The sequence below is a fragment of the Lutra lutra genome, chromosome 14 (genome assembly GCF_902655055.1).
Source record: "Lutra lutra chromosome 14, mLutLut1.2, whole genome shotgun sequence".
In the NCBI taxonomy this organism is placed as follows: domain Eukaryota; kingdom Metazoa; phylum Chordata; class Mammalia; order Carnivora; family Mustelidae; genus Lutra; species Lutra lutra.
In genome coordinates this window covers 40,407,412-40,433,968 of record NC_062291.1, presented here as the reverse complement: position 1 = coordinate 40,433,968, position 26,557 = coordinate 40,407,412, and the positions used below count along the sequence as shown (strand labels likewise).

The 26,557-nt window shown below is 54.7% G+C and overlaps 1 protein-coding gene across 7 annotated transcripts in view; it reads right to left on the bottom strand.

The window, feature by feature from the left end:
* Positions 1-26,557, bottom strand: part of ZMIZ1 (zinc finger MIZ-type containing 1) — a 233,075-nt gene that overhangs the window by 68,873 nt on the left and 137,645 nt on the right. Inside the window, exon 1 of one of the 7 annotated variants that reach the window (XM_047701394.1) lies at positions 498-882. The exons of the other annotated variants lie outside the window; for them this stretch is intronic. Coding sequence (XP_047557350.1) covers positions 498-867 — 370 coding nt within the window. The 5' untranslated portion in view covers positions 868-882. Of the gene's footprint in view, positions 1-497; positions 883-26,557 lie in introns of those variants that run through there. 7 annotated transcript variants of the gene reach the window in all.

The window sequence follows — 26,557 nt, the reverse complement described above, 5'->3', positions numbered from 1 at the left end:
GCGAGTATGAATCGGAGGCAGCTCACATTTCAAACTTGCACGCAGGGGTGGTGCTGGTGCACGCCGCCGCCGAGCGAACGCACGACCCGACGAGCGGCGCTCCAGCCTCTGGGCGGGGGCGGCGACCAGGGCCCCCGCCCCCCCGTTCCCCCACTCCCGCCGCCTGGGCAATTAATTGGAAGCAACACTTGTGCGAGTGGGTCTCCCGGAGCGCTGTCGCCTGAGGGGGCCGCCGGGAAGGCGCTGACGGTGGTTGACTTGGGGTGTCTCCCACCCCTCACCGCCCCCCACCGAATCCTCCCAAGTGGTCATGCTAATGAGGGTCCCCGGCGGGGTGGGGGCGGAAGAGGGAGCTGGCCTGGGGGCGGTCTCGGCCCGGTGGGGGGGGGCGGAGGGGAGGAGCGGGGCGGTACTGGGTCATCCGGATTGCGACCTCGGTTTGCAGGATTTTCGGAACCGGTTAAGGGGCGGAGAAAGCAGAAGACCTGGTATCTAACCTGGCACAGGGACCCCTCTACCTTCGGGATTCCCCGAGCGCGGAGCCGGGGTCAGGGTGAGCGGGCGTTCGTTCGCTCGACCTCCCCGACTTCGGGGAGTTCCCGTGCCCTGGGCCAGCGGCTGTAGGGAAGCCTGGGGCGGCTGCGGTGTGCGCCTGCCTCGGCCCTGCCCCGCCCCGGGAGCTGCCGCCTTCCTGACATTGCATCCTGTGGTGGCCGCGGCCTCTTCCTTCCAGCCTGTCTTTTGCAAGGTCTCCTGGCGTTGAGCTGAGTTGCCCCCTCTCCACCCCTCTGTCCCGGAGACGCCCCTGGAAGCCCACCTGCTGTCCTGCCCAAAGGGCACTGCCCCTCTCCCTCTTTGCACTGCCATCACCCTCTCGGGAGAAAGGTTTTATAGTCCCCTCCCCCAGCCCTACCTACCTGCCAGTGAAAATTGCTTGGTGACCTAACTAACTCAAATGATTAGGAAGGTAAGAGGGGTCCCACCATTCATCCTAAAGAAAGGTAGCCAGAACTGCCTTCTCTATACTGACAGCTGTGCCCTGCTCTCTGAGACATCCCCAGTAACTGACCAGGTCCACTAGCCTTTGCTGCTTCTCTAGACTTCATTCTCGGATACTCCCCTCCTTTTTCATTCTGAGCCTCTGGCTGGCCCCTAAACCTTACTGTCTGTCCTCCTGCCCGCCCTGGAAGTGGCTGAGACAAATCACTTATCTAGAAATTATGTTCTTGCTCCTTGTTTGACATAAATCGTTAGCAGGCTCTAATCCCACCCACTGCCACTTGAAATATCACTTTCGGGGATGGCATTTGGAAATGCAGTTGTCATGGGCTTTCCCTCCGAGGAGCTGGTTAAATGGATTAATTCATACTTCATAACTTGCTGCCTTTTGGACAAGAACTAGCTTCCTGCAAGAGAGATTAATTGGCATCTCCTTCCTGCAGGGCCAACCCCAGGGGCAGCTGGAGAAAGAGGGACTTCTCTGATCTCCACCAATTTCAGGCTCTGCTTACTTTCACCTCTTCCAAGGAGTCTTCCTTATTTTGGGTTAGAATGGTTTCGGGGGGGGGGGTCAGTAATTTAGTGAGACATCTGTTGGGAACCTGCCCTCCCAAGCAGTCTCATCAGGATTTGGGATCTCAAGAGGGAAGAGCCCTATGGCCCTATAAAAAGACTCTCCCATTTTTCTCACTTTGGCTGACCCAGTCCCCACCGCAGATCCCCTAGACAATGGTTTTCAAAGCCCAGTGCTCTGCCAGTGACACCCAGAAACAGATGGGGCCTGACAATTTGGCCCAAATTTCAGAAGAAAACACTGAGATGGAAGTCCTCAAAACCAGATTACTAACATTAATCTGGTTTTAACATAGTGTCAGATTACCCAGAATTCAAATAGCCAAGCTTCAAATAACCAGAACACACTCTTGGATCCACCCCTCCCAGAAATTCTGGGCACTGATAGTTCATGATATTAACCTGATATCATGAGGGCTTGGTGCCCTCCAAGCCACAGAAAAACTAAATGTTTGGAACTTCCATGTTCATTTTTGAAATCCCCTATAAGTGTTGATACCAAGTAGCCAGTCCCCAGGCAGAGTTCAAAAAAACCACTTCCTGTACGTTGAACCAGAATCCGGACTGGAGCTGAGGTTTATACCAGAGGGACACAGACCGGGCGTCACTGCCTGGAAAACGAGTAAGACAGCCCCACCACACTGCCTCCCCAGTCTCCCACTTCTGGCAGGATGGGGTGGGAGAAAAGCATTAATATGCTTATTTAAATTTTAAATTCCTCAGGCCTGGGACCTTTTGTTTTGAAAAAACAAGAATTTGTTTTTTACTTTCTCCAGGTAAGCAAAAAAAAAAAAAAAAAAAAAAAAAAGTAAATACTATCCAGCAGATTTACGTAATTAGAAAAACAAATTGTTTTCCAGCATCCATTCACTGGCCGGCACCTAGGCCTCCCGGCCCAAGCTAGGGTTTTCACATGTTAATTTCAAGGCCCGCAGGGCCCTATTCTAGCCCCTCTCTGAGCTCTTACTGGTACTTTGCGTTCCAAGCCTACAGATACACGGGTACTCTAACCAGTTCCTGCTTCAGAGGGGCTTCTCACTTCACATTCCAACTCCGCTTCTCCAACTTCCAAAGATGTGCTCAAAAGCCGGGAGCCCGAGCCCGGAGCGGCCTGCTCCACCCCCTGGGCGCACGCACGCCCGATAAGAATCTGCCGGAAAGGGGCTGAAGACAAAGCCGCCCTCCACCTCTGCGCGCAGTCGTTCCGCGAGGTCTCCGAGTGACCTCAGGCAGGGGGGCACAGCCCAGGGGAATGACTTGGGAGGCAGAAGAAAGGAAGAAGAAAGGGAGAGCGGCGGCCCTAGCGCCCTGACTCCTTGATGAATGGCTGCGAGCGCTCGGGAAGCCTGATGTGGGGATCAATAGCGGGTGGCTTTCTTGCGGGTGTTTGAACTCCTCCAGCCTTGGGCCCCGGCGAGGCGAGGAAGCGCCGCCGATAAATCACGACGCTAGAGCCAGGAACGCGGCAGCTGCTCGTTCCGGAGGGCGCGGACGGGAGGATTCTTCACCCAGCTCGGGGAACCTGTCATGCAGAAAGAACCCACTTCTGCGGGACCGTGAGGAGGGGGGAGGGGACTAGCGTGGCGCCTGGGGGTGCAGGAAAACCTCTTCCAGGGCTCCCCAGCTAACCTCCGGGGGCACGGCCTCCTGGAGCCCGTCCCAGCCCAGGCCGGTAAGGAGAGAAAGAGCAAGCCACCTTGGATGTAAATCACCCGGGGGTCGAATGTGGCTCCGCCCAGGGCTTCCAGGCTCAGGGCTGGGTTGCCACCCCGTGAGGCTTTGTGTTTGAGGCCTGGGGGCAGACAAAAGCCGAGCCTCCTCTGACCGAGGCTGAGGAGCGGCAGAACAATGAACTCCAGAGGCAGCTCTTCTGGGCCTTGGGTTCTGGGGAGCCACAGAGTCTGGTCCTCCTCAAGCGGGGCTGGCTGATTCAGCAGGTCTCAGCAAGGGTCCCGATAACTCAGAGATGTCACCCATGCTGGAGCGCTCAGAGGGAGGATGAGATAGACAGGGAGGCCCTGGGCAGGTAGCCACGTGGGTGTGACAGGCACAAGCACAGGGCCTGGGAGCCCCCAGGGCCGTCCACCTACACACAACTGGTCCCTCTCAGGACCCACGAAGGAAGTTCACGGTCCAGAGAATGTTCAATAAAGGGATGAGCACGTACTGGGGGTCACCGTCGTGGGACATCTGTCTCACTGCCAGTGTGGCTGGCCCAGGAGGGCTCAAGGGACTGCACTGGGGGCAGGAGTCAACTCAGGGGCTCTGCCTCCAGAGACCTTCTCCTTAGGCTTCTCCTGCTCACCTCCAAGGAGCCAGGGCGCAAACCCCTACAGCTTTTGATAACGCTGTTCCCTCTTCCCCCTTTCCTCTCTCCCTTTGCCCCCGTCAATCCCCTCAATTCTACTTGGACCCTCCTGAAGGAAGAAGTCCAGCACCCAGCCAGCGGAGGTGTCTCCGCCAGGCCTTGCAACCCTACCCACACGTGGGGGTCAGCAGGAGAGAGCACGCCTGTTTGGGAAACAGAGCTGGGACTTCCGGGCTGGATCCAGGCCTCTCCTGGTTCCTAACTGTGCAGAGCTCCAGGTCATGGGGAGTTTGCTATCTGCCAGGCACTTTGCAAGTATCGACGTGTGATCCTTTACCCTCTCTGATGAGCTATGGTCATTATTCCCACTCTACAGACAGTAACACTGAGGCACAGAGAGGTTTGGACAACTTGCTGGAAGGATTTAAACTAGTGGGCGATCTGACTGCAGAGTCTTCCATGCACCATCTTGTTATATTCCTAAGATGGAACTCAAAGGTCCAGAGGACAGGGGCCATCGAGATCACGCCGGCTCGCTAATGAGAGCTTTATCCCCTGAGTCTTGTTTTATATTTTTTCCAGCACAATATTTTTTGTGTTTCTTTTTCCTGTTTACCATCTGCATGATGGTAAGCATCCACCTGACATCTTGGTTGGCCAGGCTAGGCTCCCCCTGTGGGGGGCCTAGGGACACGGTGGAGAACGAGACCTCCCTGGCTCAGGACCTCCTATCATTGTACCCCACCCCCCTTCCTGGATTTCTTCCCCAGCGGGGCCCTCGTCCCAGACTCAGACTGCATTCCCAGAAGTCTGCATTTGGCTTCTGCCCAAATCTTATCATTTTATTCAAAAAACAAAACCAACCCCTGCCCCACACCTCCATTCGGCACCTCTGAGAGGCCCTACGATGACAAGGTTACTGGGGACCCGGGAAAGCCTCCTGCCAGGCTGAAGGAGAGGAGAAGATGGGGGAGGGAAACCAGAAGCTGGGCACAAAATGGGCACTCGGTGGGCTTCTTTAAGAGCTGTCTGCCCTTTAACTGCTTAGCTGGGAAGGTGGCCACCCCCTTAGGCTGTCTGCCCGTGCTGCTGGGACAGAGAGGCTGTCAGGCAGGGGCTGGCAGACAGGAAGGAGCTGGCCAGGTCCCTGGTAGCTGAGGAGCCGTGGAGGGAGGCGATGGGCCTGGATTTGGAGGCTGGGGCTCAGGAAACAAGCACTGACAGCCACCAGCTGTGGACAAGTCCCATAGGCTTCCTGGGCCCGTACCGCCTCCTTCCTAAGATGGAAGTGAAACCACCTCACACCAGGTCCTCAGGGGACCAAAGGAGATACCGGCCACCATTCGCAAGAGGCTGAGTCTGTGCAGTGATGATGTGGGTTGAACTGTGTCCCCCAAAAGATGCTGAAGTCCCCAGTCCCCGGTACTTGTGAACGTGACCTTATTTGGAGGGAGGCCTTTGCAGATGATCAAGTTAGGATGAGGTCATTGGGGTGGGCCTTACTGCCCTATGACTGGTGTCTGTTTAGAAAGCAGACATCTGGACACGGAGATACACACGCACAGCAGGGAGGATGCCTAGAGACTGTGGCATTATGGTGCCACGAGCTGGGGGAGAAGCCTGGATGGCCCCTGTATGGCCCTGCTGCCACCATCTCCGAGCAGCAGACCTCTGGCCCCCAGCTCCCTGAGATGGCGTGATTGTCTAGTTGGAGCTGCGGGCAGGTGGTACTTTGTCCTGGCATTCCTCCCAAAGAGTGCCCCTGGTGACACTGAAAGCTGAGGTCACAGCACATCCCTTCTCGCCTCAGATCCCTTCCTGCGGAGGTTCTGGCTGGGGCAGTGTGAAGTCCCAGAGCCCTTACGATTACCCACAAGCCCCCGCGTGACCTCCCTGACCTCATTTCCTTCCAGTCCGCCCTTGGCTCACTCCGCCCCAGCCTCCCTGCCCTTCTGGCCTCAGGTGCCCCCGATGTACCCTCCAAGTGGGCCAGGCACGCTCTTCTCCAGGTGGCCCGGCTCACGTGCCCCCTCCCTGCAGGCCTCCTCGCGGCTGACCTCTTCTCCAGAACCTTCCACAGCCACGCTGCCCCCAACGGCTGCCCCTCCCCACACTTCCTCCCACTCTTTCCTGACTTCGCTCTCCCCTCCGCACTCTGACTGCTTGTTTGTCAAAGCTGTCTCCTGACTAGAAGGCAAGGTCCGCATCAGCAGCAACTACTGTCTGCTTTGGACGTCTCGCATGGACAGGATCTAAAGGATGCTGGGCAGATGCTGGGTAGATGCGGGATATCCAGATGCTCTAGGAAGGACACAAGAACCAGCGGCCTGAATGAATGAATGAATGAATGAGTGAGGCCAGGAATGAAGGCGTGAATAGGAGGAGCTGTGGTGCCCTGCGCCCCCGGCCTGCACCCCTCCCCAGAACCGCTGCTTGGAAGAACACTGGGAGGCTTCTCCGTGGAGGCAGCCTTTTCAGAAAGGAAGCTCAGGCCGGCTTACAAAGGGGCCACCGGAGGTGGTGAGGAACTTGCCACCCAGGCCTCTAATGAATCTCTTTCCATTGATTTCTGGAGTCGCCTTTGAAGGGAAGGGACCGCCAAGGCAGCTCGAATGTCTGCGCCTCAGCAGTCCTGGGGTTTTATTGCTTCTCCCAGGACACAGCTTTGATGGGGGGGCTTCCGGACGGTCCCCGGGTTGGACGGACATAAGCTCCCTGCAGTTGGAAAGGCAATTTCCCTTCCTGCTGAAGCTGTCCGTCTGTCTGTCTGTCTGCCTCCCTGACTGAAGCATTTCTCCCGTCTGTGCCAGGGCAGCCAAATTCCAGTCCTGACATCCCCCAGACAAAGGCTCAAGCAGGTCCCAGGAGGATGCCCTCTGCGTTGCAGAGGAAGAAATGAAGTTCAGACAGGGATGGAGTTACGAAAACGCACACATTCTGGCTGAAGGCTGGGGGGCCGGTGGAGCTGCATGCAGGCTGCCCCAGCCGTTACTGACCCCACTGTGCCCCCAAGCCTGCATGGCCTCTTACAACCGGCCCTCTTCCCTGCAGAGCCTCTACCTGACCATTTGGGATCATCGACTCATTTAGCACTGGAGTTAAGAGCCCCTAGCCTCACTTGGAATGAGGGAATCCAAGCTCAGAGAGGGACCTGGGCTTCCTGCCACCACACAGCAAATTAGTGGGAGAGCCAGGGCTAGCCCTAAGACTTCTGGCTTGTTCCAGAGACCCAGGCCATGTCTCCTGATGTTGTGTTCCCATCAAGTGTATTTGCAAGGGCATGTTCTCCAAACTGTAAAGTGCTAGACAGATAGGAAGATCTAAAGGGCTCTTGTCCATCAGTTGCCTCTTTTTATGAGCTGATGGGATTTGGATGTGGAGGGTCTGTCCCGCTCCGTCTTCCTCCTCCTCCCAGGGAGGTTGGGGTCCAGACTCTGGAATTTTCTGCTCCTTTCCTTATCCATAGAGGGTACTGCGCATCAGGAAGGTGGGTGGGGGCATCCAATTTGGGCTCAAAAGAAGGGAAGTCAGGACTGCCCTGGGGTAGTAGTGAGCACCTTGTCACCTGAGGTGTGTAAGCTGAGGATGTGAAAATGCAGAGGGAATATCAGGGTAGCAGCCTAGGGCTTCTATGGCCATTTCTGCTCTGGGGTGCTCTTATAGGTAGGAGGAGAGGATGGGTGCTTGAAAAGTATGCCCAAGCACCTCAGTATGTTCTGGGCAGCAACAAAGCAGGTCTCTGAACCTTCCAGACCCATTAAACTTCACCGGAACCCTTCATCACCTGTGTGCTTCCTTCCCTCCTCCAGACAGTCCTGAGTGAGAGGATACTATTCCCGCTGCCCACTCCCTTCCAGCCACTTACTCCTAGCCCACAGCAGCCTAGGGAATCTGGCAGCTTCCTTCACTCCCCCGTATGGTCCCAGGTGTCCCCCCTCTCCCAGGGGTTGAGGGGGGTGGTTGGACGTGAGCAGACAGGCCACGTAGGAATGTCTGTCTGGGGAAAATCCAAAGTGGCCGCCAGGTCAGGGCAAGGAGTGGGAGGCTTGATGTTGAAATCAGGATCTGCAGAGCTGAGCTTGGCAGGTGGGAACAGCACACCCTTCCACTGGAGGCCAAGGCCCCAATGGAGAGATGTTGCCTGGGAGAGAGGCTGGGGACTTACTGTGTGACCAAGAGCATATCACTACCATTTTCTGGGACACCGCTTCCCCATGCAGTGTTGACATGCAGTGCAGATGCTGTGTCTCCTTGCTACTAGGGGCACTAGTCTCCCTAAGTCTGACTGGGAATGCCCCAAGAAGGACTGTCACAATTGAGCTGACACCCCCTTCCCCGTTGATAACCTATGAGGGATTGAGCAAGCCAGGCCAGATGCTTCCAGTATACACACAATCCTTTTATGACAAAGAAGCCAGTTCCAAAGTAGAAGGCCTACTAAGGTCCATCCTTGCAAATGCTTGTGCAGTATATCTGCAAACATAGTACCCTTTGTGGTAGACTACGAATTCCTTGAGAGTAGGGATTTTGTCTGTTTTGATTACTGCTATATCTATGGTGGTTCTGTACCTGGCACATAGTAGGTGCTCAACAAACATTTGTTGAAGAGCAGTTAGTGTGTCAGTAGGATTTCAGCTCCACTTTATAATTTTCTGTATGCCTTAACTGTTTATAAGGAGTATATATCATTCTCGTGATTAGGAAAAAAAACCCCATAAAACCACTTTATTTTTAGAATGAAATGAATCCAAAGATAAGACTTTTCCCCCTGAAAGGAGCTACACACAGCCTTCAGAAACCACTCAGTAACTCCACAGTGAAGCTTAAAACAACTCCAAGTCATCAGTGGAGCTTCCGAGGCCCAGGCATGGGTGGCCAGGGGCTGGCCACAGGCAAGAGGCATTGCTGGAGAGTTACCATTTGTCCTTTTCCCTCTATGGCACAATTCCACCCCAGCAGTCTCTTTTCTGGATATCCAGAAGAGCATCCCCATTGTTTCCTCTGCCACTGGCCCCTTGGTCCCTCCTCTAGCTGCTAAGTTTTATAAAAGGCAAATCTGACCATGTTACTACCTTGTCTAAAACCTTCCATGGCTCCCCAGTGCTGCCAGGATCAACTGCAAGCTTGAGCTCCCTGGATTGGCATTCAGAGACCTAGAAGTCTTATGATGGTCTCTAGGAAGGTCCTTCTGCTACCCTCAACCTGAGTTGCTCTTGTCTAGATGCCTCAAGCAAGTCCCTTAAAGGCCCTTCTAAACCCTAGCTTGCCCAGCTTTATTGGAGGTAAGCTTGCCACAAAAACCTACATGCCAAACAACGTGTTGAACAGCAACTAGGTGCCAGCCTGCAGCTAGGAAGGGATACTGCCGCAAATCCAGGAGTGACAGAGAAGCCTACCCTCCCTCCAATCTGGGGGCCCGTCCAGAGGGATGAGGAGCCAGGACCCCTGATGAATCTGAAAGGTGGGGCAAGCCTTGGGCCAGCAGCCTAAGTTGGGGTGCTCAAGGAGGGGAAAAATCAGCCCAGAGATCTCAGTTCTGGTGATACTATCGTTTGGGGCAAAGCAGCACTTCCTTTCCCCTGACTCAGTTTCCCCACGTGGGATGCAGACGGTTTTCTGGGGTGCGTGGTAACAAGGCACAGCCCTGGGAATCAAGCCAGTGCTCCTGCTGCTCCCCCTCAGCAAGGGGAGCCCACGCCTCCCTCGGGCCCCAGACAGACCTGGGAGTGTGGTATGTAATTGAATTTGGCCTAATTACCTAATTGCGCTGAGGAACAACCAGTACTGATGCAGGCCTTGGGTGTCAGGGGGTGACTGGAAACCAGGAGCCAAGTGGCAGCCTCTGGATTCCTTAGGCATTCAAGGAAGCAGTGCTAAACATCAGCACCTTCATATTCCTTAGTCTCTCCGTTGCTTGGAACCCTGGGAGGCAGGTGGCATTGTTCCCATTCTACAGGTGAGGAAACTGAGGCCCAGAAGCATCTTAGGCAGGGACACCAAGTTGGAAAAGGTAGAGAGATTTGAGCCTACATTTCTTCTGCATGTGAGAGTCTTTGCACATGTTCTTCCCTCTATTTGAAATGCCTTTCTCTGCCCTCCTCTCTGGGCAGATTTTCTCCTTGCTAGGGTAATTTTCTTGAGAAAGCCTCTAAGATGTTCTTCGTAGAACCAATCACAATGACATCATCACGGGAGGGTGTTTATTCCAACATTTATCTGTCTTCTCTACCAAGCCTTGAGTTCCCGGAAGGCAGGGACCACGTCTGCCTTACTCAGGCTGTGTCCAGGCATCCAGCAAAGGGCCTAAGACCCTGTGGTACTTATGGAGTATTTGCCACACGAATGGCTGAATAAAGCTCTATATTCTGCGTCTTTTCCAGACACAGTTTGTTGGTTCCCTGCCATCACTGGCCTCGGCCTTGGGAGTTGGGTGGCGGGGGTCTCATCTACAGGAAATATTGTATCTGGGGATGGCCAAGAGTCCCTCAGAGTCACAGAGAGCTACAGGAATGCTTCAGGGCACAGATACCCTCCAGACACCGTGGCCTCCATGACAGAAGGACAGCACAGCTGCTCTGTGAGGCTCTGTAGTGAAGGGACATGCCCGGGGTCACCCAGCTTGCAAACACAGCCAGACCTGGAAGCCAGGCCTGCCTGAGTCTGGGACCTGGCCTCACTGTCCCCTCTGACCATGGTCCTCAAATGCCAGAGCGAATGAACAAGGCTTATTTACAGACGGACAAATACTTAAATCGAAAGAAAGCCAATTGAATTTCAGCTGGAATTTCAGGTTTCTTGAAACCGGGCAAGAAAGAGAGAGGTTATTAGACTCTCCACAAAGGCAGCTCTCCTTGGGCTAATTCACAAGGCAGCCCTGCTCCGGAGACAGACCAGGCCTCCATTCATCCAGGACCCTGGGCTTGTGTAGCATCCTTCCTCCTTCTGGAAAGCATCTGAGCGGGTACCCGAGCGTGCAGGTCTGGAGTGAGACTCTGCCTGAGTCTAATTCTAGCCCTGCTGCTTGCTAGCTGTGTGGCCTTGAGCAAGTAATTAACCTCTCTGAGTCTCCTCAATATTTTTGCAAAGATGAGAGGATGTACGTGCAGTATTTCACCCAGTGTCTGGAACATAGTAAGAACTCAATAAAAGTTAACTTATTCATTGACTAGTAGGGGAAACATGATAGCATGTTTAGCACAGCAGTATTAATAATGGTAGCATTAGCAGTAATAATAGCTGTTGTGGGAGTAATAGTACTACTAGTAGTAACAAAAAGAGTATTAGGTGGTAAATGTCGGCACACACCAGCCCCACCCCCTGGCGTCATGAGGGACGCTGGGAAGATTGCTCTCTCTCTCTCCAAGGCAGTCTCTTCTCTAAGGTAAAAATAGGGGGTTCGGCGGGGTGATCCCAGAAGCCCTCTGCACTCCAACATTCACATCTGAGAGTAACAGTAGCAGCAAAAACAGTATTACTACAGACCCTTACTATTTACAATTCTTCCTCATTATTATAGACCTCACGTTCTCCAAAAGGGTACCATCTGCCTGCTTCCCCCTTCCTGTCCGACATACGGGATCCTCCTCCCTGACCTAGCCTTCTCCCTCTCAGAACTTATTTTTGGGTGGGAAGGGTGCTACCCGCGCATCTGGTTGGCCTGTCACTGGGACGTGGCAGATGGATACCTAGTTTTCACCACACACAGGCACAGATCCCCCCCGCACCATCCCACCGAATCCTCAACACCCCAGCACAAACAAGCGTGTCGGGGAGGTATGCTTAGCCCCATTTCCTGACGCCACAGTGGAGGCTCAGAGAGGTTGTGCCAGTTACCTCAAGTGACACAGCTTGAAAGCAGGGGAGTAGGATGAGAGCCCTGGGTGTCTGTCTGCCCGTTTGATACTTACCATATGGGGGATTTCTACGCCTTACAGGTCCTGCCCTCCTACCCTTAGACTCCATTCAGGTGCTCTTCTCAGGACCCTTCCCTGCTGATATGGCCCGAGGCTTCTTTCTGGATTCAGTGAACATGACCCAGTCCCACAGACTCTGTGGGCTGACCCTTCCTTCTCCCATGAGTCATGGGGTCTATCCGTCCTGGTCTTGGTCCCTGGTGATTAAAGTTCCATGCCTCCACGGGCCACCTGAGAGCCAGCCCTCTGTCATCGTTGGACTAGCCAGCTCTGGTCTTCAATAAGGGGTGGTCTCCACATTGAAAACCTCAGATTTCTCACAGAACTGGAAACCCTGGCGGTTCTGGGCTTGTGTCTCGCACAGTTCCAGGGGGAACCCTATGCATAGCGGCCCTGTTGGGGGCGCTGGGCTCTCTGATCCCGACCTACTCTGTATCTTCCACCTGGAAGCCACTGTTCTATGCCTGACCCTGGCTGTGTCGACACATGAGTGTGATTAACTAGCGACCTTTTCTGCACAATGAGGGGGCCTGGGCCCACACCCTGAAGCTCAGCCTTGGCCAAAAGAAGAACACCAGTGCCCCAGAGGAAGTAGACCCAATCTGTGGGGTCACTTGCCCACTCCCTGACTTTGCTCTTGGGGGGTGGGCAGTGCCTTTCCCTTCCTCTTTCTTTTTCTTATTTGGGAGAAGAACCAGACACAGGCGCCCTGTCGTCCCCAGGGGCTGGGCACCAGGATCTGCCCCCGGAGGCAGACTGCTAAGGGGCCGGTGTTCCCACAGTAGTTGGGCTGGCTGCCAACCAAAGGGGTGTCTGGCCGCACTTCCCAGCCCTTGGTGGGCTTCCCCATGGAGCTCAGTAGCCGGCCAGTTCCCCTGTGCCCTCGGATTACAGGTTCCCATTTTCTCCTTTCTAAGCCCACTTGCACACACGTGGCCCCTTGCCTCCTGGCCTCCCAGCAGACAGAGGCTTAATTGGGAGGAAGTAAGTCTAAACATCTGGGGCACACATCTGAGAGTGGGGAGCCTGGAGGAAATGGGAATACAGGCAATTATGTCACTTCCTTGGCGGAGGGTTCCTAGGAGGGGGGCAGCCCTGCACAGCAGCCGGTGTTTCTGGGGGCAGGGGCAGAGCTGGGGGTGGGGGGCAGGACCTCGGTGCCCCACCTCTGGCCCGGAGCCTGTGGCCCGGAGCAAATGGCTGGCTGCCCTGGGCTCCTGGGCAGGGCTAAGATGCAGCCCTGGGGCCCATTGTTGCAGGGAGCTGCGGTCCCAAGGGGAAAGGGGAGACAAAGGAACGGGAGGAGAGAGGGAGTGGGAGGGACAGGGAGGAGAGGGGAGAAGACAGTGAGGGAGAGAGGGAGGGAAGGAGACCGGGGAAGGAGGGAGGGAGGGGAGTAGAAGAGAGGGGAGGGAGAAAGGGAGGGAGAGAGAGAGGGGAAGAGAGGGAGAAAGGACCTAGAGGCAGAGGACTGTTTTGCTCAGCTTAAAGGGAGGCCTTGGGGCATGGGGGAAGTGGGATCCTCCTAGGGCAGCCCACCAGAAGAGCACTGGCCCCCACAGGGTGCCCCCGAGGAGGCAGAGGACCCCGGTTCTGATCCCTGCCCAGCCACTTCCTAGCTGTGCGACCTTGCCATGACTTCACTTCTCTGAGCCCCAGTTTCCATCTGGAAAAGGGGCTAGATGTGCGTCAGCGACTGTTTGTCCCAGGAGTCCAGGGGCTCACCTCCACGAAGAGGAGGCAGAACACGGGCTATCTCTGAGCTGTCCAACCCCAGCAGGTTGGGAGCAGCCCATCGCAAGCGGCTGGCCCCCTTTCAGCTTCACCCTCTGCTGATGTGGATCTGTTGATACGGCCTTTTTCCTGAGCATGTAGGGTCTCTGTAAGCTCTTTGAGGGTACAGACAATTTCTGGGGTTACTCCACGGTTAATCACAATGTCTGCATATAACCGGTGCCCGTGCCTGCTTGGGGAAGGGGTGAATTTAGTTTATCCTTTACACTGAGTTTCTGTTGTCATAATTATGTGCCTGTTTGAAAAGGAGACTCCTAATTTCACTCCCCCTCCCCACCCCAGTAATTCCAGTTTCCTGCCCCAAGACAATAGTAGCTCTTCATCCCAAACAGGTGAGACTGGGTCCTTTGGAATTCCCTACAGGAGTCCAGCCCCGGGCAGCGTTTCCCACCCTACCAGCCTCAACAAGTCAGGAAATGCACCCAGGAATATAAAGAGGCAACTGTTCACAGCTCTTCAAGGAAAGTCATTGGTCAGCGTTCTCAGGCTCTGAGGTGTGTTTCTCTCTGCCTGCAGGAGGAGCAGGGCATAAGGCCTGGCCAAGGCGTCCAGGCTTCCTTCCAGCCACTGCCTGGCCACTGCCTTGTCCCCGGCGAAGGGAATTACCACCTTGCAGAGCTTCCACTGCAAAACACAAAACACCTGGTTGCCTGGGCAGCACCTTGCCAGGGTGATGTGATCCAGATGGTCCCTTGAGAGGCAGCTGGGTTGCCATGGAAACAGAATTGCTGCTGCTCTAGCCAGGGGACCCAATTGGCTGGACCCCACCGAGCTTGGGAGAAGCCAAGCGATTTGCATAAAGTCACAGAGCAAGTAGGGTTCAGAGCCGGCAGTGCAAGGCTTAATCTGAATGATTGTGGACAGAGCCCTCCGGAGACGCCAGCTTGTGTTAGGTACTGAGTGCCGATGGTTTCATGAGAGGGTAGGAGACGTGGCTAGGGTCACACGTGGCATGGAAGTGATGGAGCTGGGCTGATCCTAGGTCAGCCTGACCCTGACGCCTGAGCTTGGACCCCCTACTTCAGGCTGCCCCTGCTCTGGTTTCCAGATCTTGGCTCTGCATTTCTGGAGGCCAGTCCTATCCCAGAAGGCAGCTGGGCCAGACTTGAAGGTGGCAGAAAGGAGCAGGCAAGGAGAACCAGGGGTCTGCAGACCTGCAGACCCACAGTTTTCAAGGCCTGGCCTCTCCTGGCTCTGCTGTGCAAGCTGTCTTGGGCAGCTAATGTGGGGCAAGAGGGCAGGGTCTATGGGCATCTTCCTCTCTGATCCTGCTGGCCAGAGGGGCCCAGGGGACCAGCCAGGGGGTCACTGACAACGAGCCTGATCCCAGGGACAGAAGGCACGACCAAGGCGGAGTAGAGGGAGCAAGCGCTTGGAGTTGGGGCGGGCTCTGCTCCACACCCTCCCTCCCTCCTTCTCTAGCTTCTTTCCTCCTTCTCTTCCGTCCCAGCTGATCAAACCTCCATCCACTCAGAGCCATCTAGCCAATCATCGCTTCCTTTGTTACAAAGGTTTTGGGTTACTCTGGGCAGGTGAATAAATCTCTATGCATCCATTTTCCAACCTATTAAATGGCTTGGTTCCTTCTGAGGAGCAGGGAGGACACTCATAAAATACCCAGCACAGTGTGTGGCATGAAGCAGGAGCTCAGTAAACCGTGCGTGAAGAGCTACTTTCCCTCTTGAGAGAATTTTGGGAAGCGTTGCTGGGACAAAAGAGGCCCTCAAACTTCCCTAGCCCAAGGCACAGACAGGGCTCTGCTGGCCCTGCCTGGCCCCCCTCAGCCAGCTCTCTACCGTCTACTGCCACCCCCTCTGGGGCTCAGTCTCCTCTTCTCGGGGGGAAGGGAGAGTGCACTTGACCTCACATGAGCCTCTCTTGAGCCTCAGGAAGGGGCCGTCACCCCACTCATCTCCTACCCTCTCAGAGAGGGGTCTGGGGGGCAATTACCTTGGCCCTGCCTACACATACAGGTTCCGTATTTTCCATACCCCAAATCATGACACAAGGACAGGCACAGGCTTTTGGGTAACCTCCAGGTACAAGAGACATCCTAAGACAGTCTGAATGTCAAAACTTGGAATAAAATTGTTAGCCTGTGTATCGTAGCACTTACTATACCCCAGGTCCTGTTCTGAGCGCTACATATACATTCACCCACTTAATGCCCATGATGTAGGCATTATTATTACCCCCTTTTATCAAATGAGGCAACCACGGCACAGAGAAGTTAAGTGACTTTTTCCAAGGTCACACAGCCGGAGTGGAAGAAGTCTGGGTGGGATTCATATCTAGACAGGTTGTTCCAGAGTCAATGCCTTTAACCACTACTCCTCTCTACGATAGAGCTGGAAGGTTTCCGGGGAAAAATATTTGAAATTGGGGCTGACCAGGACATTTTGATCCTAACATCTGGCATGTACAAAATGCTTACTATGTGCCAGTCTCTCTGCTACTCACCATCTATGGGGCTGTGAGTGTTGAATAAGCTCAAAGACAGGAAGGTGTTTAACCTACCGGCAAAGACCAGTCATCGTCAAATACGTAATACCTCCACCTGCAAGCAGTTCTGGTGATCTTGACATGTTCTCTTGAGTCATGAACGTGCTGTTCTCCGGACTTCATTTCACCCTGTTCATAGATAGTCTGGGGTGGCCTCTGGCTTCAGGGTCAGATATGCTGGGTTGAACCATAATTCTGGCTCTTTTTAGCCAAGCGGCCTTCATCAAATGACTCAATCTTTCCCAGCGACCAGTTTTTCCATCTGTAAAATGGGTTCACCATGTGGGATAAGTGGGTTCATGGGTGCCACACACTGCGAGGGGCCATTACCAAGAAAATGCTGACCACATGCTGGCCATCATCATGACTGAAGGGAGCTATAAATCAGATTTTTTTTTTTCCCAATCCAGATGCCTTGCCCTGTAAATTAAAACAGGCAAGATTGACGGCACTGGCACCAGCACCGTTGTTAACCCCTGTCTGTCTGTCTGTCTAACCCAGAAGGTATTTACAAGGCTATGGCTTGCAAAGCTTACTTCAGAAGTCCTGTTACTACCTTGCCCGCTTTCTACCAAGCCCCTGCTCCATATCACTCTCACGCCGGAGGATTCCCCTGAAATCCCTCCTCTGTTGGTGGGAATGCTAAGCTCCATCTTAAAACCAAAGCTCCGGCTTCCTTAATCCTCTTACCTGGCTCTTTCCTCGGCAGAATTAATTGCTGCGGATGGCTTTATTAACTTCACTGGTAGCCGTGGCATTCTCAGGACACCCTGGGGCAGTGGGGAACTGTTTTGGCAGGATCTCTGTCCCGAACATGCCTTTGGGCTACATAGCACTATGGTTGAAGGGGGACACCCTTAGTGCCTGTAGGGTGGTACCTGTGGGTCCACATCTCCCCAGAGGCTATGCCCAGTCCTCCGGGGACACGTGCAGAGAAACAAGGGTGGGCTGGCCAGAGCTCTGGTGCCCACTTCTGCTCCAGCTGTGGCTACCTCGCCACTCCTCCAAGCTGTAGTCCCCTCCTCTTTAAATGGGGGATCTGCCCGCCCTGGGGATCTCACAGGGCCAGACAAGGGAGGCTGTGTAAAGGGCTCTGTTTGTGCGTAGGATTACTGTCATTTCTCACCCACAGAATGGGCCCATTCATCTATTTCAAATCTCAAGAGCAGGGACCGTGTGTGGTGTATTTATATACATTTGTAGCCCCCGTGCTTGGCACAGAGTGGGACTGGGCAAGACGATAATCATTCCTGGCCTGAAAATTCCGGTTTAGTATTTTCTTATTTTGAGAGGGATTCTCACACCCATGACCTCATCATTTCTTGCTGTAGCCAAGAAGGTAGAGAGAAGGAGTGAGGGCTTTGGCCTATGGAAGAAACTGACTTGAAAGGGCCCCTGAGGTAGGGGGCGGCACCCAGGCCCCATGGCCTTGGACAAGACTTTCCTCCTTGACAGTAGCACTCTCAGGTATGGATGAGGGCCTGTGGCCCCCATGAGGAAACCACGGCCACGTCAGATCTCTTCCCACGTCTGAGATGTGGTTATTTTATGAAGGGGACTCCCAATTTCCTAAACCCTAACCTCATTTTCTAACTGGCAGAGAGCTGGTCCAGGTTCTAGGGATGGGCCAGACACCTGTTGCTCAACCCAGACACAGGACAGGGTCTCCAGCATCCTGATTTTGACAGTTCGTTTCTAAAGGTGGCAAGGGAGACTGGTCTGCCAGTTACTGTAGCATATAAGATATAAAGTTACCTTTTAAAATTTCTATCTTGAAAGTCAAAATAAGCCAGAAACAATATGAAACAGACAATTATAATAGGAATAGGACTGGAATGTGGCAGGGATGCTGAGGAATGAATGGAAGTGATGTCAATGGGGCCAGTGCCTTTCTCCCGCCCAGTGGGTGCCTCATCACACATCTTCCACTTCCTGTGTGTGCCCTGACTCTGTCGGGCACTGTGGCTAAGGCGAGCCGGAGGGTGCACCCACGCCCTGACCCCAAGCAGCCCTCGGCCAATGATGGATGCCAGGTGCAGGATAAAGAGCTCCTTGTCCCTGCCTCTCAGGCTGAGGGGCACGCTCTATTGTCTCCCAGAGCTCCCTGCTATGTGGTCACAGCAGGTACAGTGCTTAACAACACATTTTCATCCAACTCCTTCCCTTCCCCGTCTTTCCCTGCTTCTCAACGGGTGTTCTCTGGGATCCTCCAAAACAAACCTCTTGCGCCAGCATGTTGGCTGGGGGCTGCGTCTGGGGGAACCCAAACTCGGACACGCATCATGTGTTTGAAGAGCTTCTGGTAGCCTCTCCCTCCCCTTGCATGAGCCTCATCAGTCCCTCCCCTCCCTTTCGCAGACCCCCGCCCCGATCACAGGGCCTGAGTGTGTGCCCTCCCTGCTGGGGCTCTGGACTGGGGTGAGGGTCCAGGTAGGAGGAGCAGCCCCATCCTGATAGGGCTCTGTACTGCCTGTCAGGGTCCCAGCCCTGGATCCTCCCTCCCCACTGCGAAGCCTATGCCCTCGGCCTTCTGCCCCCTCTCATTCTGGACAGGCCTCGAAAGCAGATATGCACCAGCTGGGCCTCAGGCAGCTGTGTCCTTGCACACCCCGGCTCTGCGGGGGAGCCAGCGATGAGCTAATCCCGCAGAAGAGAGAGGGAGACAGGAAGAGCAGCCTTCCGACAAGCCGAGGCCTGCCCCCCGGGGCTCCTGGGGAACCAGAGAGGGCTGCACTGGGAAAACTGCTGAGCCAGCCTGGAGACAAGGGCACTCTCGTCTCGCTCCACCCCTGCCAGCACCAGCCAAACGTCAGAGGAACCAACAATGCCCATGGCTGCTTCTGCTTAAAAACAGAATCTGTGCTCCCTGCAGAAAATGCGGGAAATACGGTGTCACCCCTTCCCCCCAATTCCAGATAGATCCATTATTTATAAGTTGACATTTTGGTATATTCTGTTTTCTGTTTCTTGTGCACCTGGTTGAGGTCCCACCAAACTTACCATTTTTGTTACCCTTCTAAAAATTCATATTATATCATAAGCATTTCCATATAGTAATTCTTGGGAGACCTGGTTTTTAATGGCTGTGGAGTGGCCATCCAAATACTCAGTGCTCTTTTCCAGGTCCCTGTAGCTGTTTCCAAATCTGTCCTCTCTCATTCTTCCGTGGCACTGCCCGGCTCCTCACTGTTCACTCTGGACACCCCAGGGACTGTCACAGCTACCCCTCCTCCCAATTCCTTAGCCTGGGAACGCTGTGTCCACAAACCCTGTCACGTGGGTTCCTCCCCACTGTTCTTTTTCTCCAAGAGCAGAGTGAGGCCACCGGATCCCAGGCCTCAGCCCTCAGGGAGCTGGGGGAGGGAAGAGGAGCCAGGGGCCACTGGCCCAGGACAAGCTACCCCACCTGCTCACTCAGGGTCACTCAGAATGGGGACAGCTCCCTATGCTCCGGATCTGACCAGCTAGAGGTCCAAGACCTCTTCTAGCACCACAAGTCACGTGACCTGGGTCTGTTTCTCCCATCAGAGCCTTAGTTTCCTCTTCTATAAAATGGGCATGTGGTAAGAGCCCCAGCAGCCTCTCCCATAGCAGTGAATCAGCAGGCGGTGAGCAAGCCTTGCAAACAGGTTTCATCCATTAAACAGGGCTGACCATGAGTCGGTTCCCAGGGGCCTGGTGATGAAATCCAGAGGCCTTTCCTGAGCGGGACCTGCCCTGGAGTGCAAGAGGAAGGAAGCCAAATCCCTCCCCCACATCCCAGCTCTGCTGAGCTGGGATGTGGGGGTGGGGGCTGGTGTCCAGGAGGAAGTCTGTCCCCAGCCTTGACAAGGCGCCCAGCCTGGCAGCCTGGCATTTCAAGGGCAAGGGCCCACCTGCCCCGCTGTTTCTAGGGAAGTCAGCAAGCGTTAACAAATCCCCCGCAATTTGCACCCACCAATCCCGCCTGCTCACTGGGCGGCCGCGAGCCATTTTTCACGCAGAGCTGCACACAGCTTTGTCTTAGAGAGACAGATCTGGCAGGGCGTCCCTGAATGAGGCCATTTGTCCTCCCCGGTGACGGTGACGGGAAGGTGGCTGCGTGCTCTGGGGTAGGCAGGGGGGTGGCGGAGAGCTCCTGGGGGAGGCGTGAAGGTGGAGCTGGAAGCAGAGCCTCTAAGAGAGACCAGCACTGTCCCTACCACCTGGGGGGTCTGGGAGCCCCCGTTCAGCCAGGTGAGAGCAAGGATTGTTTTCAAAGACAGAGAGAAGGAAGCCTACTTTTTCTGCTAAGAGTCCTGAGTACAAGTGGTGAAATGAGGGGTGGCTTCTGATGACTGTCCCATCCCAACTGTGTGACAGAGGTACAACGCACCATGGATGGGGCCCCTGGGTCGGGGTCTGTGTCTGAGCCCCAGGGCTGCTCTGCAAGTTCCTACAAGAAGGTCCCTTGGGACTGAGAGCTCCAAAGTACTGAGCCTCTCCCGAGCCCCTCCTGCAGGGACCACAGGACACAGACCCAGAGGGACAAGGCAGGGGCTTCATCATATTCCTAATGCTTCACCTTCCAGGCTGGCTGGGGGCCCTGGGCATGTCTCTGTCCCCTTTCCATGAATGTTTCCTCTGGGGACTGTCAGCACATCAGAGAAAGCAGGTGTTTGTTGATAAAAAGCTAGTGGTCCACTTTGCCTGGGGCTCCCCTCCAGGACCCTGGGCTCAGGCTTCTGTGTTGGGATGTGAGGGTGAGCTTAGAACAGAGGTCATAAAGACACATGACCACGGGGCCTGGTGGGTTCTCGAATTCAGAAAATGCTTGAGGCATAAGACAACGGGAGAAGCACAGCACCTATCTGAGGGGTCCACTACCACCCAGTCAGCCGTAGGTTGTGGGTCCAAGATTCCCACTGAAAGGAAGACAGCATTGGACTTGACGGTGCGAACTCCCAAAGAGCAAATGTTGGCAAATAACATGTGTTTTTAAAAACCACCAAACATCGGAGCTCAGATGTCTGCGGGCCACATCCAGCCCACAGGCGGGTGACTGACAACTGCCCCCCCCACCCCCGGTCCCTAAGGAAGGCTGGCCTCTTCCTTGGAGTGGTCACAGGCAGCCTCTACCAGCCCTGAGCCCTCTCCTGAGTTCTCTGGTCCCTCTGCAAAGCCCACCGGTCACCTCTCCCAGGATGCTCCAGGGAAGCCTGGCGTCTCCTGTACCTGCCGCCCTCAGCATGTTTCCCTTCTGCCAACAGCCCCGGGCCTCTCCTCTCCCCAGAGGAGAGCCCAGAGCCATCACAGACCCTTGTCTGCACGGAGGAGACAGGAGGGACGTGAGGATGGCCAGCGTGCACCCCAGGCTCTCGTCTGGATTCGGCCCTGCCTTGCTGTGACCTGGGGCAGGTACTGCTCCACTTGGGTTCTGATGTCCCCAAGTCTGCTGAGGTCAGCCGAGGGGACACAGAGTCCTTTACACTGGGCCAGTAGCTGAGGCATGCAGGGGGGCTCTCGGGGACCTCAGGACATGGCGACTGCCTGCTGCTTGGTGCCTACAAAGCCAGCAGGCGTGGGCCCGCTGGCTGCCGAGGAGGCTGACATTTCCGCGCCGCCTGCCAAGTTGCTGGGGGCTGGCACGCGGCGGTAGTGGGGGCAGGGGGACCCGCTGCAGCCCCTCGGGGGGCTGAGGGAAGGCGTGAGGCAGGTGACCTTCCGCACCGAGGCAGAGGAAGGGCGGGGGCCCCCGAGGACCTGCTCCTGGGGAGGCTCCTGACCATCGTGCCCGCGTGTGCGTGCTCCCATGTGCGCGTGCTCCAGTTTGCGCGTGCACAGGCTAAAGGCTGCACCAGAACAAAGAGCTGGGGGCTGGGTAGCTGAGGGGCCCACGTGGAGACGCCTGGCTTGGCGGTTTGCTGCAGTGTCTGCTCTGCGCTCACGCTCCGTCTCTGTCTCTCTCTCTCTCACACACACACACATGCGCACACACGCACACGCACACGCCGCACAGCGCTGCCCCCAGGCCCGAGCTCTTGCTCCAGAGCCTGGCAATGCAGGCGTGCACAGCCCGGCCCAGCCCAGCGCCATCCCTCCTGACAAAGCCCTGCTCCCGCCGCATGATCTCATCCCCCCGGCCCTCGTCTGGCCCCAGCTTGGCCTCCTGACAGAGAGACAGACAGGGAGACGGAGCTCGAGAAGGGTGGGGGAGGCGGGGGGTGGGGAGAAACAGACGTGCACCCAGCTCACCGACACACATGCGCGCGCACACACACACGTGCCCACAGACCCACAACAGACACATACATTCACCACCACACAAATAGAAACAAAAGCACGCTCACCACTGCACACAGACATGTACCCCCCCAGACCCAGATACATATCTCCCACAGACACACACACACACATATGCTCACCACCACACACACACACACACACCCAGCTGCCCTGACACACATACACACACACAGACATGTGTCCCCACAGACCTAAACTACACACACAGAAACACAAACACACAAACACGCTCACCACTGCACACAGACATGTACCCCCCAGACCCAGATACATATCTCCCACAGACAACATACACACACATATGCTCACCACCACACACAGACACAAACATATCCAGTTGCCCTGACACACATACACACACACATGTCCCCACAGACCCACACACACACTCACCAGCACCATGCAGAAACACAAACACACCGATACCCTCACCACCACACACAGACATGTACCCTTCCAGACCCAGATACGTATCTCCAACAGACACACACACACACACAGACATATGTTCCTATAGACCCACAGACACACACATACACACTCACCACACGCACACACACACACTCACCACCACACAGACACACATCCCCAAAGACACACACATACATGTTCATCGCCACACACAGACACACACACATTCATGTTCACCACACACACAGACACACCACAGACATGTAGCCTCTACAGACACAGAAGCACACCAGGCATGTTCACCACTACACACAGACAAATATATACCCAGACACAGAGCGCACACACAGACATACATGCCATCACACAGGGAGGGAGGAAAGTCTGAGGGGCAGCACATGAAGGGAGGACAGACCAGAGAGAGACGTAGGACATCAGAGACCCTCAGAGAGAAAGGGGAGGGAGAGACTAGGAGGGTAAAAACTGCACAAGCCGGTCAGACACAACGGGAGCCCAGGCAGAGACGGAGAGGAGGGCAAGAGGAAGCATGGGCTGGTGGCGGGAGCTCTATGGACAGAGTAGGTGCTAGATGTGCAGTGGCCTGGCCTGAAGAGGTCTGGGCAGGCCTGGCTGTGGCCAGCGTGGCCACTGCACATACCTAAGGCTGAGGGGATCCTCAGAGCTGTAGCCGGGGCAGGGGGTTACGACAGGTCATACACCAAACACAGAGCCTCAGGGAAGTGGAGCAGTGGGAAGCAAGCTTGCTGGGGCAGAGAAATGCTGAGTCAGGTCAGGAACCGTTTGGGGGGTTGGCACGCAGGGAGAAGGCAGACCAGAGCAGAAAAGGAGGGCTGGAGAGTACTGTTGGCTTGGCTGCCCTGGGTCTCGGGAACTCTAGGTCCCCTCGCTTCCTGATGAGGGAATCTCATGAATCCTCACAGGCAGCCTGTGAAGGAGGCATATCATCCCTCTCTACAGATGAGGCCACGGGTCTGGGAGGCAGGCAACATGGCGGAGATGGGAGCCCGTGCTGGAGCTGCCTCTGGAACTCAGGGTCACCGCTCAGCAACTTGTGGCCTCTGCCCCTCTCATGGTCCAGCCTGGCAGACCCTTTACACTGACAGTGAAAGCAGCAGCTGAAGACTTCCCCCTCAGGCTGGTAGCCTGCCTTCCCAGAGGAGGGGCCCATCAGGGGCCCGGCTGGGAACCTGAGTCCTGGGGCCCCTACTTCTCCAGGGGCTGGGGACGATCTGTGAGAGGTGCTTAGTCACTGCTGTTGGTGCCGACAGGGGATGGACTCCCAAGAAGGGCATTAAAGCAACAGCAAAGCCACAGGCATTGCCAGGCCTCAGGCCTCAGTGTCCTTAGCTGCAGAATGTGTATGCCGAAGCCTCACCTCAGGGTCTACCATGTGACTTAACTAAGAGACACCATGCCTGGAAAAAGGCTCAATAAACTGTAAGGAGTTGTGCACAACTGGGAGTGCAAACAGAGGGAAGAACAAAACCCCTATTTCAGGAGAAGTGATGCTGGAAAGGCCACTCAGCCAAGGGCAGGACCACCTTGGAGTGACTTGAGGGAAGTAAAGGGCTCTCCCAGGTGGAGGCATGGCCTCCAACGTCGAGGTCCAGAGTCAGCTGTGATGGGGTGGCCAGAGACTGGGTCTGGAGTCAGGAGGCCATGGGCTGAAGTCCCAGCTCTATCATTAATGAGCTGTGTGACCACAAGGAAGTCACAAACCTCTCTGAGCTTCAATGTCCTCACCCATAATTGTAGACAAGATTCCAGGTCTTACAGAGCTGAGCGTTGCCCCAAAGCACAAGACAGCACCCAGCACGGACCAGCAGGATCCTGAGACCATTGAGGAAGGGCTGCGCAGAGACCTGAGCCCCCTTCTCCACAACAAGGGAGCATCTGGGATTCTGGGACAGCCACTCTCCTGTCCCCGCTGCCCCCCACACCCCGAACCATGGCCATGCTTTCCTGGTCTTGGTGTTGCCTCTAACACCGTGTTGGATTCATCCCTGTCTCTGCACTCTGTCCACAGGAAGCGGAACCCTCCTGGTCCAGCCACCATCATCCTGATGTCCCCAGCAATCTGCCAACCCTCTCCCGGCATCTCCTGCCCCCCTCCCCCCACGCAATCTGTTCTTCTTTGTAGTCAGAGCGATCTTTGTAGCCATGTTCTTATTCTCAGTACAAAACCCACAACCCTCAAGACAGGCCCTGTGCTGTTGACTTCGCCTCTAGGCTCTGGAACCACTGTCCTTGGTTTGGTTCTGCCACTAAGCCACGCTTCCTTCTACCTCAGGACCTTTGTTCAGGCTGTTCTCTTTACCTGGGAAGAAGCTCTTCCTTCTTCTCTTCATGTATGCAAAGGTTCTCGACCTCCAGGCCTCAGAGAAGCCTTTCCCCACTCCTGAGTGGTCTCATAACATCACCGACTTTTCCCTCCTGAAACTTACCACAGCTTGAATTTACATATGCCCACGCACACATGCACACCTGCATACACCTACGATTATTTGATGTTTTCTTTTCTTCTAGACCGGGGTCAGGAACCCAGAGCCAATCACCTGATTCCATTAGTGCGATTTTATTGGAACGAGCTGTGCTCATTTGTTCACATATTATCTAAGGCTGCTTTTGGACAGCCTGCAAAGCCTGAACTGTGTACTATCTGGCTCTTCACGGACATTTGCTACCCCCTTGTTCCAGACTCTAAGTTTCCTGAGGTGGGACCACATCTGTTGTAGCCCTCATCAGACCCCAGACCTGGCCAGGTGCCCAACAGAGATATGGAGATATATGTTTCTTGGATAAGTAGCACTTTTTACCTTATCCAAATTGTGTTGACTTAAGTTATTGTTAAATTGCAGATTCCATTAAGAATAGACATCACTTATGAGATTCCCAGACCATTTTCTGGCCCACAGCTCAGTACGATCGCGCCGTCCCAACAAAGGCTGGTGGGGCAAAGGCCCTCTGAGCTAGCGGTCACTGCACAGACGTTCCACAAATGACCCAGAGTCCACGTGCGTGGTCTGCAAATGTGCACGGGGAGGAGCACGAACCCACACTCGGGAGATTATAGGTTGAGCAGATTTATGAAAATACATCGGGAGATGTCTTTGAAACATTTTCATGAAGGCTGTTTCTAGAGCTACTCCAAAGAACTGATTGACGAATTCAGAGAAAACGTCTGTTTTATTGTTATACAAAGGAAATAATTGATTTTCTTTTCTTTTTCAATGAATTACTCGAACATAAAAAATGTTAACAATATCTAGACGCTCCATTTGGCACTGCACATATATCTAGAACTGACCGTGACCCTTGCAGGGTAAGGCTCATTGTCATTCCTGCCTTCCCAAGGAGGTAAACTGAGGCTCGGAGGCTACACGGTTAGAAAGTGACGGGGCGGGGCTGTCCTAGGTCTGTGGGAGTGAAAGCTTATGCCAGGCCCTTAGCTTAAGGAAGATAATGAGGACTTTGGGAAACGTAAAACTGTATCTTGGGTGTGCTTAAAGCCCTCAGGCACAGAAGGCTGCCAGCACCTTCTGTGGCCTTGGTTTAACCTAGAAGTAAGAGGTCCCAGGCAATGACAGAGTGGCGACAGAGAATATTATGCAAAGAATACTATGCTTTTAGAAACCTGCATGTACCAATCCACTTTTATTTTGGATTTTTACTTTAAATACAGATGTTTTGAGTGAACACAGGGCTAAGAATGCCCATTCTGGCATATAGGCCTGGTCTCGAACCCCAGCTCTGCTACTTTCCAGCTGTGTGA